Source organism: Symphodus melops, assembly GCF_947650265.1.
Source record: "Symphodus melops genome assembly, chromosome: 10".
Taxonomy (NCBI): domain Eukaryota; kingdom Metazoa; phylum Chordata; class Actinopteri; order Labriformes; family Labridae; genus Symphodus; species Symphodus melops.
In genome coordinates this window covers 14,782,680-14,800,926 of record NC_136700.1, presented here as the reverse complement: position 1 = coordinate 14,800,926, position 18,247 = coordinate 14,782,680, and the positions used below count along the sequence as shown (strand labels likewise).

The 18,247-nt window shown below is 41.9% G+C and overlaps 1 protein-coding gene across 3 annotated transcripts in view; it reads right to left on the bottom strand.

Annotated features, from left to right (window-relative positions):
• pid1 (phosphotyrosine interaction domain containing 1) overlaps window positions 1–18,247 on the bottom strand; it is a 28,868-nt gene extending 10,621 nt beyond the window's left edge. For all 3 annotated transcript variants that reach the window (XM_079354963.1, XM_079354964.1, XM_079354965.1), the window contains exons 1-2: window positions 18,040–18,247; window positions 6,872–7,018 (exon numbers count right to left, since the gene is read on the bottom strand). In XM_079354963.1, the coding sequence (XP_079211089.1) occupies window positions 6,872–7,018; window positions 18,040–18,069 (177 nt within the window). In that variant the 5' untranslated portion in view covers window positions 18,070–18,247. The remainder of the gene's footprint in view (window positions 1–6,871; window positions 7,019–18,039) is intronic.

Genomic DNA, 18,247 nt, shown 5'->3' with positions numbered 1-18,247 from the left:
TACCTGTCAAATCTGGAAGCTCTGAAAAAGTTAACGAGTCCCATGTCAAAAGCATCCAGCATGTTCCATACATGAAACATAAACGTCCTGACAGAGACGCTGTCATGGCTTTTTCTCCCTCACTGGGCCCCTGTGTCTGGATCCCCCCAACAAAACTGGGAATCCACTTGTAGAAAATGCAGCATTCCTGAGGAGGTTGTTAACATTCCTCTTAACTTATTGAATCAGCACAGTACAGCTGGCTTTGCTTGCCACAACATGTAGGGATGGATGCGTCTTTTTTCTCCAAGGGCTGTGTGTATGTGTGTGTGTGTCAGTCCAAAACAGAGACTGAGTGTTTCGTTAGTCAGGACAGTAGCACCTCAGTGTATATGAAAGGAGCTTTTACATTCCCAATCCCATCAGTTCAGCTTCCCATAGGCAAAAATGTCCAAATTCCTTAAATGGTAAACATATGCGTTAGCTGAGCTACACGTTAGCTTTGCTTTGACACCGGTGCTACAACTATTTACAATATCTGACCACAAATTACAGTATGGTCAAAACATGGGAGATTTGCAACGCAAAAGTAAAAGGATAAAAAATAGGATTAGATGCTATTTGGTTAAGGATTATACATGTACTTCCATCAGATTAAGTCTATGAGGCAGAGTGCATTCTTCCACAGAGATCACACATACTAGATTTGAATGTGAAAGACAGAGATAGGGCCGACACTTTAATCAGCATTTGATGTCACTTTCCATAGAGAAAGGTCAATCAGCAGATTTGAGGGAATTCCTGAACTGCTAGCTCCACTCTGGCTCCTCCACTGACTAGTAGCTGTGCCAATACAGACAACACAAAACAAAACAGTATCCACACTGTGTGCCTCAACACCTCTCATCTCCTTTTTTTATTCAAACAAACAAACAAACAAAACAACAAACGTGCAACAAAAGACTTGAAACAACTTATTTTTCCTCACATTCGTATTCCAAAAGACTTACATTCAATTGTAATGTGTCAACTCACTGGTGTTTGCTTCTGAATTATGGACGATGGTAATGGTTGGTCATCATCAGAAATGACAAAGCAAGCTTATAAATACAAACGCATATTGAGGCAGAAACACAAAGGCTCCAACAGTCATACATGCAGAAGGGAACTGGGAGCACTGGTCACTGCTCAGCCTGGAGTTTATTGTTATCTTACTGTTCATGTCATCACTGTGTGTTTTGTTCTCTGTTCACTGGAGAAGACGTGAAAGTACATCCAGCACACTGACTGACATCAGAAGTACAGAGAGACACAAAGCCTCTGTGCTGACAGATTAGATAAAGACAGACTTGGTAGGACCAGCATGGCTGGTGTGAAGGACGTCAGAGAGGGAGAAAATGTTTCCAGAAACTGAAGCAGCTGAATGCAGTTCTTTTCACCCTTTTTAATCCAGACACTAAGTGAGCAGAATATAAACTTAACATAGAAATAAAAGGCCCAACATATACCATTACGGAAATACACGTTTTTGTTTTTTTTTGTTTTTTTTTTAAATCAACAGATTATACTGCTTTCACATTTGTATGTTAAATGTGTCACTACAGCGACAGTAGGAGTTGGTTTTCTTAGGTTATCAAAAGAAAGTCTGCTCCAATCTCTAAATCTTTTTTTTATTATTATTTTTAGACTTTTGGGGGCAGATGAAGATGTTAGTGAGCTTCTCAGATGTTGTTTGGGCGATTGTCTCATCTTTTGAAAAAGCCAGACTAACTGTCTCTCTCTTTTCGTCTTTGGGATGGCAGCCAAATGCCACCTGTAGCCTTGAGTTTCCAAAGTCTCAGTTTGGCATTAAACAAATACAGTGTTGGCCTTTTTTAATTTAAAAAAAAAAAGGAGGATGATCATGACAAGATTTATTTCAATTCAAGTATTTTTGTGCCCTTTTCAGCAGACACAATGATTATTGTTGTAAAGCACAGCTCTCTCAACTGTTTGAAATACTGTTGTTTTACAGTGTTTTGTTGGAGGTTGTTTCTTAGTAAACATCAGGTTAGTTTCCACTCCACATCCTGAACCCTTTTTTTTGTTTTTGTTTTTACAATCTACAGCTTACTCACCGTCTCACCTCTGCTGCGACAAATGTAAAACGCTTGTGTGCTCATTCACTGTACACTTCATCATTATAGTCAATAGTTTCTACTACCAACTGGCTATTCTCAATATTACACTTTATTATGTTATATTTATCACTTACTTTTGCTCTTATATATCAATACTGCTCACATCTGTAATCACTGGGTGTGGCGGGGTTCTCTTATTAAACACCCGAAAAGAAAGTTTGAAAAATACACAGGCGTAGTCGAAGACTGTGTTTGGTGGATTTATTCTTCACCGGCCTCCACAAGTGCACAATATTTACAAAAATGTGAAAAATCCAAAACAAAAAAAAATAGAAAAAAAATATTTACAAAAACAATATTTACAGAACAAAACTCCAACATGAGTAGTTCAAAAAAAACGTTCGTCCTCGAGACGTTACCTTCTCTGTAACTTGCCTTCTCACTCCTGAAGGTCCCACACAGCCTTCCTTTTAAAGGAAAAAACCCCTCCCACCGGGCATTATGATTTGCATATTTCTAAATCACGTGGTTGTGATTGGGCGCCACGTCCACCTATTTACCTGGCGGAAATGTACCGCCTCTGTTTTCATCAGAACGGGACGCCACGGAGCGTGCATCCAACGCCCTGAATGGTGAGTGCGCTGAAAGTTGATTTAAATGTATGAGACCCTTGGTCGCGCTATGGAACGGGAAGGGAAAAGAGGAAGATGTTATGTTTAATTGCGTGATAAGGAGCATTGGCAGAGGGGAAAGTTTGGTGCGCGTGTGTGTGTGGCAGTGTATGTGTCCGTGTGTGTGTTGGTGTGTGCGTCTACACTCCGTGATGGAGCCGCTCCGTCACACTGGGTTTTTGTTTTTTTTAGTTTTTTGCACAAGGTCATCTACTCCTGCTTTCAGTTAAACATGACTTAAACATGTCATAGGTAATTTCTCACTTATTATTGCTCTTATATTGTGTACATTTTTTGTGCTCTTCTACTTTGTATATTGTGTGTTTGATGCCCTGCTGCTGTAACGCCACAATTTCCCAGCTTTGTATCAATAAAGTACATCCATCCATCCATCTACAAACCAGAGGTCAAAAATGAACTCCACATTCTTTAATGGGAGAAAAGTAAATCAGAAACTAAATAACACAGAGGTGGATTCAATTATTTTCATACTCTATGAAACAAAAGACATTGATTTAACTCCAACAAAAGCATAAGTAAGGAGCTGAGTTGTATTTTGAGCTGCCTCCAAAGTCATTTTGCCATTGTCAAGGAGTATGACCGTGGAGCTGGCAGGGCTGCACAGAGCATCAAACACATTTTCTCATTGGAAGTGAAGTGGACTGCTTTGAGAGCACCAAGCTAGGCAGGGCAATGAGAGGTGGCCTTTCATCCGTGCTAGCTGTTAGCTTTGGCAAAGAGACAGCAGCCCGCAGCCAGCCTTCCTGCCTGCATGTACATAAACTGGAAGCACAACTGGGGGCTGGGAGAGAGCGGAGAGAAGGAGAACTGAAAGACGGGGAACGTAAAACCTTCCAGGAGGATAATAAATGGTATTGTAGTGTATTGTGGAATATAAAAGCCAAGCAGGAAGGCTTGAAGGAGCTCAAAAACAATATTGTTCTTCAGTTTTTTTGGCGTTGAAAAGAAAATAATGTCACTTCTAGTATAATGTCGCGCCCTAGTATCGGGGGCAGAAGCAGGTGGGCAGACAGATATGCAGACAGGTAGGTAGTGACTCAGACAGAAAGTTACACAAGCCAACAAAAGCAGGCGGCACGGCAGACAGACTTGCAAATAGGGAGTTTGCAGACAGACGAGGGAAATGAATGTCTTGTGCGGCTGGTATTCTGCTGAATAGCTGTAGTGGTATCCATGGCAACACGGCTTTGGCATCCTCAGTAATGCTGGAAAGAGCATCGAGAACAGAAGAGGAGCGGGGTGGAGAGAGGATGCTGGGATTCACACTAGACAGAGAGGGATACCAAGTATAGCCGTGTGCAGAGAGCACCTAAGTGATACATCAATATTTATCTTCTATCATGGCAGTGAGAGCGTGAAGCGAGACACGGCTGCATGTCGTTTCTGCTTCTAGTCCTGATAAACAACAACTGTGTATCATTATTACAGTGTTTATTTTGGAGAAGCAGCAGCTTAGATCTTTAGCACTTCTTTGCTGTCAGACAATTAGAACATTTTGTAGTTGATTGATTCCCAGTGAATGAGATGTGAAATGAGTTGTTAATCACTGAACACTGGGATGCACATGTGTCAGAAGCTGGTGATAAAAATGACCTCACGAAGTGAAATAAGAAGTAAAAGATCCGCCAACTTTAGTATTTCAAAGATGTCGTAATGTTTTTTTTGCGGGAGACTCGCTAACCCTAACCATCATAAAAACGAGCAAGCTAGCTTCTAAGAGCCACGTGTATTGGCTCATGGTTTATATAGCATCAAGCTTTTGGAAGCGTGTTTTTTTTGGACGGTATTTTGCAAACAGCTGCGCTCTGATAACGTGATTCCTCCTGTTGAACAACACAGGTGATGGAAGTGTTGGTGGAGGTGAGAAAAAACATGGCGGACTTGAACGTGAAGTGCTTATACTTCTGATAAATGTTCTTCTCACCATTCAAAACGCTTTCACACCACCTCACTTTTACCCATTCACCCAACACTCAACCAACACTGACAGCCGGGGCTGCAACGTAAAGTGTCCGTCAGTATTCCTTTCTCCCATTGACAAATGTGTTGTCATTGACCCTGTTGCAGCACTGATAAGAAGAACTGTCTTGTAAAGTAACCCTGTACAGATTCAATTGTCCGAGCACTAAACATAGATACAGTTAAGACAAGTTAACTGTGGCGTTTACAAGACAGGAGGATTTTGCTGGATTTTATTGTGTCTGGCAGGATAACAGCTGCTTCGAGTAGGCATAAAAAATGAGCAGGAGGAGACGTGTAACAGGTGCAACAGTAAATAAAGTAACAGCTTAACAATGTCACATCATATGGAAGGTTGTTCCCCCCCCCCCCCCCCCCCCCCCCCCATTTGAAACAAATGTATCACCTGTCAGCTGCCGTCACTAAAGATCACAGCATTTTATCCTACGCTGTGTGCTGCATTACCTCTAGCGCATCTGGACTCAAATAACACAGTCGGTGGCCAACCCTCCCTCCACTGTTTCTCATGAAGCTAAGTGCACCCACTTAATGCCCCTCACACCCACCGCATGCCATATACATGTACCCCCCCCCCCCCCCCCCCCCCACACACACACACACACACACACACACAGTACAGAAACCATTTAAGGGTTAATACAGCTACAAGGACGTAATCCTTCAGTGTAGACTTAGTTGATCCCTGTGGACTAAAAATATGTGTTTTGTCTTTACAGATCCTGCCCCGTACCTGCATACGTGGAAATCTCTAAAGAAATATTTTCATTCTTCCTTTAACTTTAAATTAAGTACTTGTCAATATGGAACTTAACAGATAAGATACAAACAAAGGCTCTTTCTACCTGCAAGCTTTAAAGTGTTTTGACTGAGTTCCACCTAGCAACAGAGGTTAATGACATTAAAATAACTATTCAGTACTTTTTTTTTTCCTGGCCTGGTTTGTATGAGTATGTCCTTTGGAGGAATTTAACTGTGTTGTTTGTAACCCATAAAGAAGAACTCCTCAAAGAAGGTTAAAGATTGAATTATTACTAAAACAAAACGTGTTTTTGATTTGGAGCTGGTGAAATCCTGCCGGCTGACGTGCATCTCTCTGCTCGTGTGTTTCTCTCCCAACCAGACTAAACGTGTCTGCTCTGCCAGTAAAGGTCATCACACTGACTTTCACTTCCTGTTTTTACTTTTGGAATTTTTGGGGGTGGAAGCTCTGATGAGGAATCAGCACTTTTGGTCGCCTCGCTGTCTTATGTTGAGGGGATGTTTATATACATACGTGGAATATAATTATAACTGTATGTGTGTACAGTATGTGGGGGGTGTATGTGTGTGTGTGTGTGCCTTTTCTCCTGTCTCCTCTGTTCAGTGGTCCAACAAACACAGATACCAACAACAATCACAGTTTGTTCTACATGTGTGTTTCTTGGCAAAAAATGTCAAGGACACGTTTTTTTTCCTCAAATGTTCAGGCCGCCGCTAGATATGAGATGTTTATGTAAAATCCGGTAGGGTTGGAAAAGATTAAATTCATTTTTCAAAAATGTTTCTTAATGGTGCACTGAACGCGACCAAAAACAACATTGTATACACAAAACATAATCCTCACACAGACACTGGAGCTGTCTCACATGAGCCCACACCTACAGTATTTCAGTTTATTTGTTATGCTTGCAATGCCGCCGCACAAGGCAGGCAAACACACAAAGAGGAACTCAGTTGCTTGGTTGAGGAGTGTTATGTGTAATAACAGAGCTCGGCTGCTATTTTAATCTGTTTGTTTTCTGTTTTGAGGAAAGCGAAGAGAGAATTAGGCCGTGTGTCAAACAGACCGGATCAACAGTTACGTCTGACACTTAGCACAGCCGACAGAGAAAAGACTAAATGCCAGAAAAAAAACATGCAGAAAAAAAATCATGTGCCCAAATACGCTCATTTATTCTAATTATTAATGGACTGGATTCTGACTCCGGAAGCTGTGTGTGTGTGTGCGTGTTGGTGGTAAGAACAATGGGAATGAATGGCTGTGTTGTATTATGGGTCTATTAATGCTATTAAAGAATTACTGGGTTGGATTTATGGATTATTCAGTTCATGTGATCGTACCTTGTATCCAACATGGGGCCGGTTCTTTGTAAGCGGTGTGGTGGAGCACAGCTCGATGGCCTCGGGCTCGTGGAAGATCACCGTGGGCAACGGCTCCTTCCTCAGCGTCAGCACATTGAGCTTGGTCTTCAGCATGGTCTGGAAGTGCTGATGGAAAAAAAAAATGACAGGAAAGGATATGTGTCATTAGTTTAAGACTGTACCTAAAGCCTTCTAGTAAGCATTTGTTACTTCCTCAGCAACTCTGCTGAAGGCTTAGAGTGTCGCCTCCATGACATCAGCACTTTTGATCATCTATAGGAATTAAGGTTCTTCCTCAAGAAAGATACAATTCAAATTCGATTCCATTCGATTTGAATTTAAATTCAAATCGCTAATAATGTTCCAATGAGATGTTAAAAAAACAATGCTGCTCAACTGTCACTGGTCCCACTGTGTTAAAACACTGACAAAGGAAACCACATTCTAATCTTGTATGACCGTATAACATCCCATCAGTATGAACAGAACCATCCAACCTCAAAACATAGGTGCTGAAAACTGAAGATGAACGAGATGGTGCGAGAGGTCGCATCGGCTGAAGGTGGAATGTGAGCAGCAGATGGAGGGGAGCGCTGACCCCGCTGCCTTCCTCCGTCAAAACAAGAGAGTAGAGCCGCCTGCTCTCACACACCAGTCTACCGCCAGTGTTTCCTGACGCCGAGCAGAACCACATGCTGAATCTGGCCCTCTGGAATTTCTGGGCTTCTTAGAAACAGTTGAGACAAAATTTCGCAACAAATAAAAAAAACAAAGACATATTGCACGCACGCTGGGGAGTGTGTGTGTGTGTGTGTGTGTGTGTGTGTGGAGTCTCTGTCCATAATCAAAGACCATACAGAACACTCTTTTCTAATACGTGGGCAACAGCATTTGCTGAATGAGAAGTACAAGCCCTGCTTTCATTTCTGCATAAACCTTGTGTTAGTTTGTTTCAATCTGTAGTTTTTCAGACCAAAGTTCAGTCCAGACTGAAAGACTTCAGATACTGCTTTATGAACGGAAGCTTTTGTGAAGTCGGGACTTCATTGACGTTCGCACCTTTTTTCTCACACCATAAGCAGGTTGTGCTTTCAAGTAATTCTAAACAATATCCATGCATAACTGACTCACGTTTTCAGATTTATAATACTGTATTTATGTAAATATCAGATCCTGACTAATATATCCTTCTACCAATACCAGGCAGATAAGGTTAATGTTACTTCCATATCATACACTGTTGTGCATTTTCTTTTTTAAGATGTCCTTTTGGGGTCATTTTCACCTTCATTATTGGATAGGACATCGAAAGAGAGGAAACCTTTTTGGGAGAGAGTAGGGGATGACATGCAGCACTGGGAAGAGGTCGGATTCGAACCCTCAACCACTGCTATGAGAACTACAGCTTCTGCACACGGGTCTATCTGGCGCCCCAAGAAAACTTTTAAGCACATAGAGAAGCTCTTTTTTTCCCCTTTTAAAATCATATCTTGCTTTTTCTCCTCCCTTAACTCTGAGAACGTTTTCTGCACCGTCACTGCTCTCAAGCGGTTGGTTCCTCACTGGTCAGGCTGGTCTCATGTAAGGCTTGGATAGGTCTAAGATCAATTTTAAGTTGCTGTTTTGTTTTTCTTTTTTTCTCTTTTAAGCAGAAGTGAACTGTTTTCCCACGTTGTGCATTGTGTATAATGTCCACTTTTTTGCAGCAAATGGTCAAGATTTGTCAGTGGAACGAGAAGCGTACATCCTGCCGATACGGTGCGTCATCTTTCTTCAGTGCTCGTTTAGAGCCAAGTAGATCATCCTCAATCAGCTACAACAGAAAGAGTATGTCTCTGTTCCTACAATTCATAACCACTATATCGAGTTATGTTTCCCTTTCAATGAAACTGTTGAGGAGTCTTAAGGGTGCCTGAGAACTTCAGTTTGCCTTCTTAGAGCCGATTATACGTGTTTGATAAATCGGACTGCAAAAGCAGTCATGTGGCTGCAAAATAGCTGCTTAACTTTGGTACCACTAACCTATTCATGATAATACGATAGCTTGGCTAAGTACACCTCTGATAGTTTGGAGGTTTTAAATTGTCCCGTTTAGCACTGTTCTCCCCTACAGCATACAAATATGAAACTCTTTTTTGCAAAGACGTGTTAAAAGAATCTTTCTGAAATATGCCAAAAACAAATGCAGTCCAGGTTAAAAAATAATAATTAAAACAAAAACAATATATATATATATATATATATATATATATATATATATATTTCATACTTGTTCAAGTCTTATGATGTTGTCCTACACAACCAATGACCTGCACACAGAGGACCGTGGAAACCCCAGACACACCTTCCAGAGTCAGCCTTCCAGTGGAGAGCGAAAAAAAAGGAAAAGAAAGGGAAGAAAGGAGGACGTGGAGGTGTCTCCAGAAAAAGCAAGATAAGAACAAAAAAAAAAACCAAGGAGCAGATGAAGGAGAAAGAGAGGGAAGAAGAAAGATGGAGTTGTGAAAGTAAAGCCACATGTGTGTAAACGCTCGCTGACCTCTGCGTCAGCACTTTACAGCTTCCTGACAGCAGCTCACATTCCTGCGGTTGGCCCTGGTACGGAGAAGGGGGGGGGGCTCCCCGACTCCTTCGCCCCCCCACCAGGAGCAAAAGGCCTCAGCGGAGGCCACTACTGGACTTTTGCTGGAATTCTATTCAAAATATTTTCACAGCATTTCAATGTTTTTTGGAATTTCTCACATCCCAAGAGTCTCCTCATTCAGTAACTGCTGTTTTTGATTCTATTTCTGACTCTCGCTTGGACCCAGGTAGGTTTTCTGTCTCCGCCGCAGAGCAGTTCTGGTTCGGTCAGTGTTGAGCTGGTTTCAGCCGGGGGTTTTGTCTACACTTCAGACTTAAACACTTAACAATGGCTGCTGTCACAAGAAAAAGCTAAAATCTCCCAACAATGCCGTCCTTTCAGAAGTGTGAAACGCAGCCTTGTTCTAAGATTGAGCCGTCATTGAGTGGCTTGATCTCGACACGCGTGATGTAAATGTGTGAGCTTTGTTAAAGCCACAGCATGTGTAACAATTATGAATGTCTAATGATCTGATCAATGCCCTGGTTGGCTAAAAGCCCTCGGTACAGTCCCCTGTGCTCTTGTCTATATGAACCAACATCATTGCATGAACGAGATAATCTAACATCTGACATGTTTTTACATAAAGCAACTGCATACCGTGTCCTCGTCATTTCACACCAGAGTAAACAAGGCACGTGTTCTCAAACCTCTATAGAGCGTTTGGATATGGTCTCCAGCCTCAGACCTGCAGTGTGAGATAAACCCGCTCATAGAGACAGGTTACACCAGGGACAGACTTCAATGAAAATGGGCAGAGGAGCCTCTGGGCCACTTGGGCCCCTAAAAAAAAAAAAAAGGTCAATATTGATGAAATTGCACGTCATAATAAACGTTGACATTATTTTCATTAGGATGAGAATAATAAATTAGGTTTTTGTCTTTGATTAGATGCAAAAACATTAAATATATGTGGCCCCTAGTGTTTTCTCAATTCCTCCACAGATGGATGACAAACTAGCATTTCATTGCTAACGCTAGCCTTAGCGTTCTGTGGCTGAGTGTAGTTTCTCGTATACACGGACACAGTCACTGTAATGTGCAGTGCTCTTTCCATGTTTGAGGTGAGCAAATGTTTTCATAAGTACAGTACTCCAAAGTTGAGTTTATATGCGTTTGCGCTAAAGGTGTTTCCAAAATCTAATCAGTCACTCTAAGACTACCTCTTTAACTTAGTAGAATGCCAAACAGAGCAGCAAGAAATTCAGCCAGTCTCACAGATGAGTGGAGTAGATCCAGAAGAACGTACTGAATCATAAATGGACTTTGGATCCATGGATCTAGAAGAGTTTTGAATCGAAAATCGATTCTGAATCGAGACCCCCTAAAGATCTCCAGCCCGAGTAACTTTGTACTGAATGTTCCTTTAGTGGACTCATTATGCAGCATTTAGTGCTCTGTTGCTCTAACATTGGATCAAAACACCAATCCCTGGGCTCTTTAATGATGCCCGTGTGTTAGTTGGCTGCACTAACATGTTCGGCTGGCAGTTAACACATCTCAGATTCAAATTTCCAACGGTTCTCAAGTCTGTATGTACATTCTGTCAAACTATCAGGTTGTTTATAAGACCTTCATCACATTCACTTTAAAAACATTTAGAGGTCGACATGTTGAGTAGCATGAAGAGATGCTAAAACATCAGCAGTGACTCATTGCTGCCTGCACCCATGTGAAAAGCATATTTTTAGTGAAAACCAGTTACAATAAAAAAAGGAACTTGGCTGAACATTTAGAACCTCTAAAGGACAACGTAACTTTTACGACATTTCATGTATTTGGGTTTAATGTCTGTATGCTCACAAGATCTGCTTTTGCTTCGAATGAGTTCTTTCGCTAACAGTTGGTCCAATGTTATTTAAAGAAATGTATCTTCTTTTTTTGGAGAGGTAATCTTTAAACACCAATGACACGTCCCACAGACAGTTGCTCCCAGTCAATTCTGAACCGCCACTTCCCAAGTGTGTCTTCAATCACTGCAGGGAAACGAGTCTCATCAAGACGAGTGCACGTGCTAAGATTTCAATAGGTCTCCTCTCTCAAATATTCTAATGTCTGTATTTACAGTTTATGTCAATCATGGCAAACACCTGAACAATCACGTCCGTGAGAAATCAAGCAGACGGGCTAGCGAGAGTGTCTCGAATCAGTTTGCCTCCTGCAGTGATGAGCTTAACAGGTCACAGATGGTAAGTTAAACTCTCCGCCCCCTGAGGGAGCATTCTTACAGGAAAGAGGCTCTCGGGTCAATCTCATGGTAAGTCACTGGTAAAAAACAGACCGGACACCTTTGGATACATAAATGTACTGCTTCATCTTGAGAACTCGAAATGTGGTTATTGATTACTCAAAAATCACAGAGCTCAAGACCAAAAAAGTAGTTTGTCAGCAACATTGGAAACATCTGCATACACACCACCCCCCTCCATATAGCAGGCTGCAGCAGAGCCCTGTACCAGATGTCATACAGTAGGCTGCGTGCTGCTGTCACTTCAGACTGGGGTCTACATTCCAGGAGTGACAAAGCAAAAACTGATCTTCTTTACATTCAAATATCGAACTTAAATTAAAAAAAAGAAAAAAATGCAGTAAACATGTTATATTTATTTTTTTTAAAGGAGTGCTTACATTATCTCAAATATTTCCAAAAGTTATCAAAGCGGGGAAATCCATAATTTTGTAGCAGAGAGAATCACTCCCATGATACCTTGCAGGCCTCAACGTTATCTGTTCTTACTGTTTTGATTAAGAGCCCCCTAGTGGTGGAGTTTACATACTGTACATTTAGGTAAAAACTTTTATGATATTTGTTCACATTGAATTTAAACCACACAACTGTGTGCATGTTTCAGGATTAACAATTGTACATTTTCTGAACTAGGAACCTGCATTGTTCACATTCTTGTTTGCTTACTTGCTGTCTTCTTCCTGGTCTTCGTCTGATCCATTAATACTTTTATAGGAGCTGTGCAAAGGAAGAAAACCATGAGCAGGAAAGCGCATCTTTGGCCCATTAGCTCTTGTATTGTTTAGTATACATGAGATATTGACCAAATTGTGACTCACTTATGACACAGCGTGAAATTCTCTTCAAGTGGTCTAAAAAGTCTGGAGGGTACGTTCAAAGTGGGAGCACTAATATAGAGCTTATAACCACAAACCACATCACCACAAACAACAAGGACGTTTTCTGGAATGAGTGGCTGAGGGTTGAATCATTCTTTTCTTTTTTTGGTTCCCTTTGTCAGAGAGTGAACAGCACATCGGCTCCAGAAACACGTCAAGTAAAATTTACCCTTAAAAATGTCGCCAACCAACAAACCAAGTCTGTCCAAACAACGTCTTCTCTTTGAAGCTTGGCAAACCTTTTGTCACGTTCTTTTGAGCATCCAGCTCCCTCCTGTCCCTCCTTTCACACAAACATCCTTCCTACAGCATCCTGACTAATCATAATGCTGTGCTCTCCAGGTGGAGGAGGAGGCTCTTCACGATTCTTCACTCCAATCGTAGGATGAACCCCTTTAGTTTACTTGCATGGTAACAACTGGGCGGTCTTCCCTTCAACTTCAGTTGTCCCTCGATGTGTTTACAACCTCCTCCTCTGTTCCTGGGACAGTTTACGAGAGGAAATAAGTCTGAATGGGCTCAACCCAAGAGTGGACTGTGGGAGGTCCCTACGCAGAGGAAAACCTGCTTTTCTGAACCCTGATTGGAGCACTAAGGCGTGTAAGAAGGCAGAAGGCACAGGATCGGATGTTGTGATTGGTGGAAGTGGGTATTATACCCTAACCTCAGAGCCCGGGGGAGGCAATCTTTGTCTGATTGTAAAAACATCAACAGCACTTTGACATAAACAATAAACCCACGGCGACATTTTTAATGGTGTACATGGAGCCAGAGCACATGGTAACAACCTCCTATTGACAAAAAACACAGTCCACTGTCAAGCACATGCTGGTTTCTATGGCTCCCTTTATTTTTCTATAAGTAAAAAAACATGTACAATATGCACCCAATAGCAATAATGACCAAGCAATTGAACCCCCAACCACACAGTGATACATTTTCAGGTATAAATGCCATGCTGCAGAAGGTTGGAAGATGTTTGAGAACTTTTAAAACTTACATGAACAACATCAAACTGTGATAGTAGCACTAGACTTACGAACACATAAATGTTACAGAACCCTGCAGAAGGACAAGGACTGGGAAAGACAAAACATGGATGAAAATCAATCAAGGAATCTACATGGGATCAAACTCATGACCAAAAATTAAATGGAAAAAACAGAGATACTGCCATTGATCAATGGGAGCAATAAGAGTCCCTGTCAAAAGGCAAATCCTTAACAGATGACAACTTCCGCAAACATAATTATGCCCATTCATCAAATACAAAGAGCCAATCCCTGAAACCACTGAGCCAAAAGCCATTTGTTCACAAGAGGCAGATCTGTGCTGGCTGAAAAAAAGGACCATGTGCCAAGGGAACCATGGGAAATGTTTTGCCAGTCTGCGAGTGGATCCCTTGTGCCACCAAGGCCACAGTCGCAACAATAAAGCTGTGGCCACAAAGCAACCTCAGACAGAAAGACAGGCCAAAAGTCTGGACATAGAAACAAATGAAGACAGACATTCACAAAGCGAAGCTGCAAAGACAGCAGCTGGTTCTCACCGTGTTTGACCTCAGATGGCTATGTCTACACTGTCAGGTCCACATTTCCTTAAAAGCTTAGTCCGGTTTGTCATAAGGAGAAACGATGACTAAAGATAAAGCTGCTGACAGAGAAGAAACATGATTGGTAGCCAAAAGGAAGCATGTTGTTGTGTGTGTATGCATGGTTGCATACTGGTATCTATAGTGGGCATGGTGCATCCAGACCGCTGCGTATTGTGTAATGTGTCTCTGAACTCACATGGCCTCTGCATGGGAAGGAGGGCCGACCCAGAACTGATTTAGATATGTGGTCAGTGAGACGACGAAGGCATGGAGGAAACACAGTGGGAAAGACGCAGGCACAGGAAGAGGAAGAAAAAATGCAGAGCTGACACATAGCATCACAATACACTTCAGATCGTCAATGTGATGCAGCTCTCCGTCTATGAAGCAGCCTGTATTCTCCCCACACACACACAATAACTCCATCTATCTTTTCTCCCCCTCTTCCTTTTATCAAATATGACACACAAAACAAAAACGACGCACCTGTACACCACCCATGACATAACCATTATTTCTTGTCAATTTATGCAACCACAAAACTGTTTCCATACCTCCCCTGTTAAGTATCTTAATAAAAACAATAAAGACATCGCCACATTTTCCCTGCCTGCTTGGATCTATACATCCTCCATTGTTTGTCGCCATGGAGACCATCTTTCAATAAATTTGGCATTTGCAGTCTTATGTTAAAAGTTATGTTCTCCATTACGTAAATACCCCTGACAACTATTTTACAAGTCTCGTATGTTGGGGAATCTCTCTTAAGCCAGTTTAATGTTATTGCCTTCTTAGCTGCTACGAGAGCTATATGTCATAAATAAGTATTATTCCTGCTTTTTATTGTTTCTGGGATAGCCCCGAGGATGGCCAATATAAGGACCCTTGGCAGGAGGAGGTAAAATATTGTGTTATGTGAATGAAAAAATCTGTCTCCAAAAGTTTTCTAACAGGAGGAATAGTTCCAAAATATATGAACAAAGTTGGCAGAGTCGTCTCCACAATTCCTCCAACTCTCCCCCTCTTCCATCCACTAGAGTGTGAGACAAAAAAAAATGCAGAGAGACATCAGGTGTTGCCATGGCAACTGAGGACAGCACATATGAGGATAACATAAACAGATGCCTTATCGAAAAAAAAAAAAACACATAAGAGAGGATGGCAAACACAAGTGCATTCTAGATCTTCTGCCGTGCACTAAAGCAGACCAGCCCCGACTTGAATAGAAGAGGTGAGGATACCCGTCAAGAGGATGGTCGTTGCCATGGTTACAAAGCAGAACATTGGCTGGTATTGCAATCGTTCTGTAACCATGTTTCACTGGCAAAGGTTTGCAGTCTTCTGGAATTATTTTGATCTTTATTTACAGATCCAAATCATCATGCCAGTTGATGTAAACAGAGTGCTTCTGCTATTAACCCAGGTTCAGCACAACCAGGACAGACTGTGTTGATCCAAACCCAAGTCAAAAAGAAAGACTGAAACAAGCCAGATTCTTTATTCATCTCAAGCCTCTGCCAGTCTCCCTGAGGTAAGCTCGTCTGTGCCAAGTGTCAGTTATCACAAATAAAGATTTCTCTAAACACAAAAAAAATATATATCCCACAATGCTCACTTCTTAGTAATGCTGCATTCATTTACAAATCCTATGGAGGGATGAGGTTTCCGTGTTTCAAACACGTGAGCAATAATTCTCAAGACTTCTGCATCGTAAAAGATTCGAGTCAAATAGGACTCGTATGGAATGTGTCCCAGAGCGGTCTCTTCAATGATATGGGAATTCCTGTCAGGTCGAGTACTTCAATCAAGACATGTCATTGTCATCACGACTAATTCAAGAAAAACTGGAGATCAGTTTGGATGAGGCAAATTCACTTTTCTTTTACCCCCCTCACTAGATAATAGAAAACCTGCACAGTCACACACTGCCAGTTCCAGATGAATTTGCCCAATCTCTTCTTCGACCTTCTGTCCACTCCCTGGTGTTCAAACAGCAAAAACAACTCAGCGTTTGATTGTATGCGTAGAGCTCAATGCCTTTTCATGTGTAAATGTTACACATTTCACTTCAACAAAGTATTTGGACTGAGAATCCTTGACTATAAATGAACATAAAATAAACAGTGAAATGTCATGTAGGGATAAATTAGCTAGTCGGCTAACACATTGCCATTCATGGCAGTTGACGTACACGATCAGGAAGTCAGACTTTTCCAATAGAGGTAACTTCTGCATCACGCTGACAGATTTAAAGTATCCATGTATTTTTAGCTCCGTGTTTTAACCCATGTTTTTAAAGCAGGCTTCCATGTCGCACTTTGAAAGGCCTCGCTGTGGGAACACTGATGTTCTACTGTTTCTTCTGCGACTATGAAAGCTCCCCTCAGTGAAAACCGTGCCACAAGACCAAGTCACTCTCTCCACAATAACTAAGCTTGTCGTAAAAATCACTTCCTGCATATCTAGGCTGATTCATTGCATGCATTTGCCAAACTTTCAGAATTAAAATAAATGTATTTCCCTCGTATGACAACCATACAGGGAAAATCGGTATATTCACACTGAATGCACAATTAGCTGAATGCACTCTGATCCTCATAAATGGACGTAATGATCCAGATGACTTCCCAGTTATTTGGTTGTCAGGCACCAGAATTATCATCTGCTTGGATGAAAAAAACAAATTGGCTACCTTCAGCAGACACATGTCAAGCAGGTCCTTTTGATTTTTCACGGTTCACTGTTTGCAAATTCTCTTATTGAAGGAGTCAGGGGGGGGGTCAGATATTTGGTGACACTTGTTGAGCATGAATGTGAAACAGGGGACCCAAAGCTCTCTCTTTGCAGTGAACAAGCCTTGTTTAAACGCAATATACAAAAGGACATTTGCTTTAAGTTTATGTCTGACAGGGATTACATGTATAGGGCCTAAATCAAAGAGTCATGCAGATATGTAGCCTATGCATCATGGGAACATATAGGTTACAGCGGCCCATGCAGGCTTACTCCACATCTGTACACCGGAACTCTCGGGTTTTAATAATTCGTGATTCCATCTTCTTGACGCCTGGGCAGAAAGGGGGATTGTGCAAGTTCACTTGGCAGGCAATCCGCAGGCCGACATCTGGAGAGCATTAGGTCTGAAGGAGACGTGAAGCTGCAGGCTCGGTGCACGCTTTTACCCCTTAGATATCAAACTACGTGTCATTAACGCTGTTTTTCTCCTCTGTCTTTTAACAAGTCACAGGAGGCAGGTTACAGACCATAACCGGGTTTTTTTTTTTATAACGATTTGACACAGATGATTTCATTGTGGCGTGACAAAATGAAGGAAAAACAAAGTGACAACAGGAGGAAAGGGCCTGCTGATACACTCATTACGTTAGTGTGATTATGAGTATTGGGTGAAAAAAAAGGCCTGTGGCCCAAAAAGAGCAATTTTTTACACAGCTTGACTATGCGTGTCTTTGACATAAGGAACATGTTTAGTGATAACCCGAATTGAGAGGAGGTAACAAATTGTTGCACTGTGCCCACGGCCGGCGCACCGTGAAGAGGTGCTTTTAAACGCATCACCACAAAGAGACCCATTCAGTAACAGAGAGGTCAGAAAACAATCGTTTTAACACACGCAGCTTGTTTCTAACGAATAACAACATACACGACGGTGTAAACACAACTGCTTGCACGTCTCTCCAGGCTTGAGCTCTGCACATTACGGCTGCTTCCACGAACACTCACCACGTCTGAATCGTTTATTTACTGTCGACAATGAACGTTCACACAAATGCGCCCGTGTCTTACCTGCAGTCGCTCCGACGCGGGTTGCCACATGTTAGCAGGCTCAAAGGTTCTCTGTCTTGACTGCTGCTTGTTGTCTATTCGTAGTCCAGTTCACATCTGTTCGTTTCCACGGCCTGCCTCTCCGTCCTCCTTCAATCTGGACTGCTCGATAATGAATGGTGTGTTGCTCCGCCTGGATGCAGTTATTAGAGCCGCCAGCAGGTGGAGC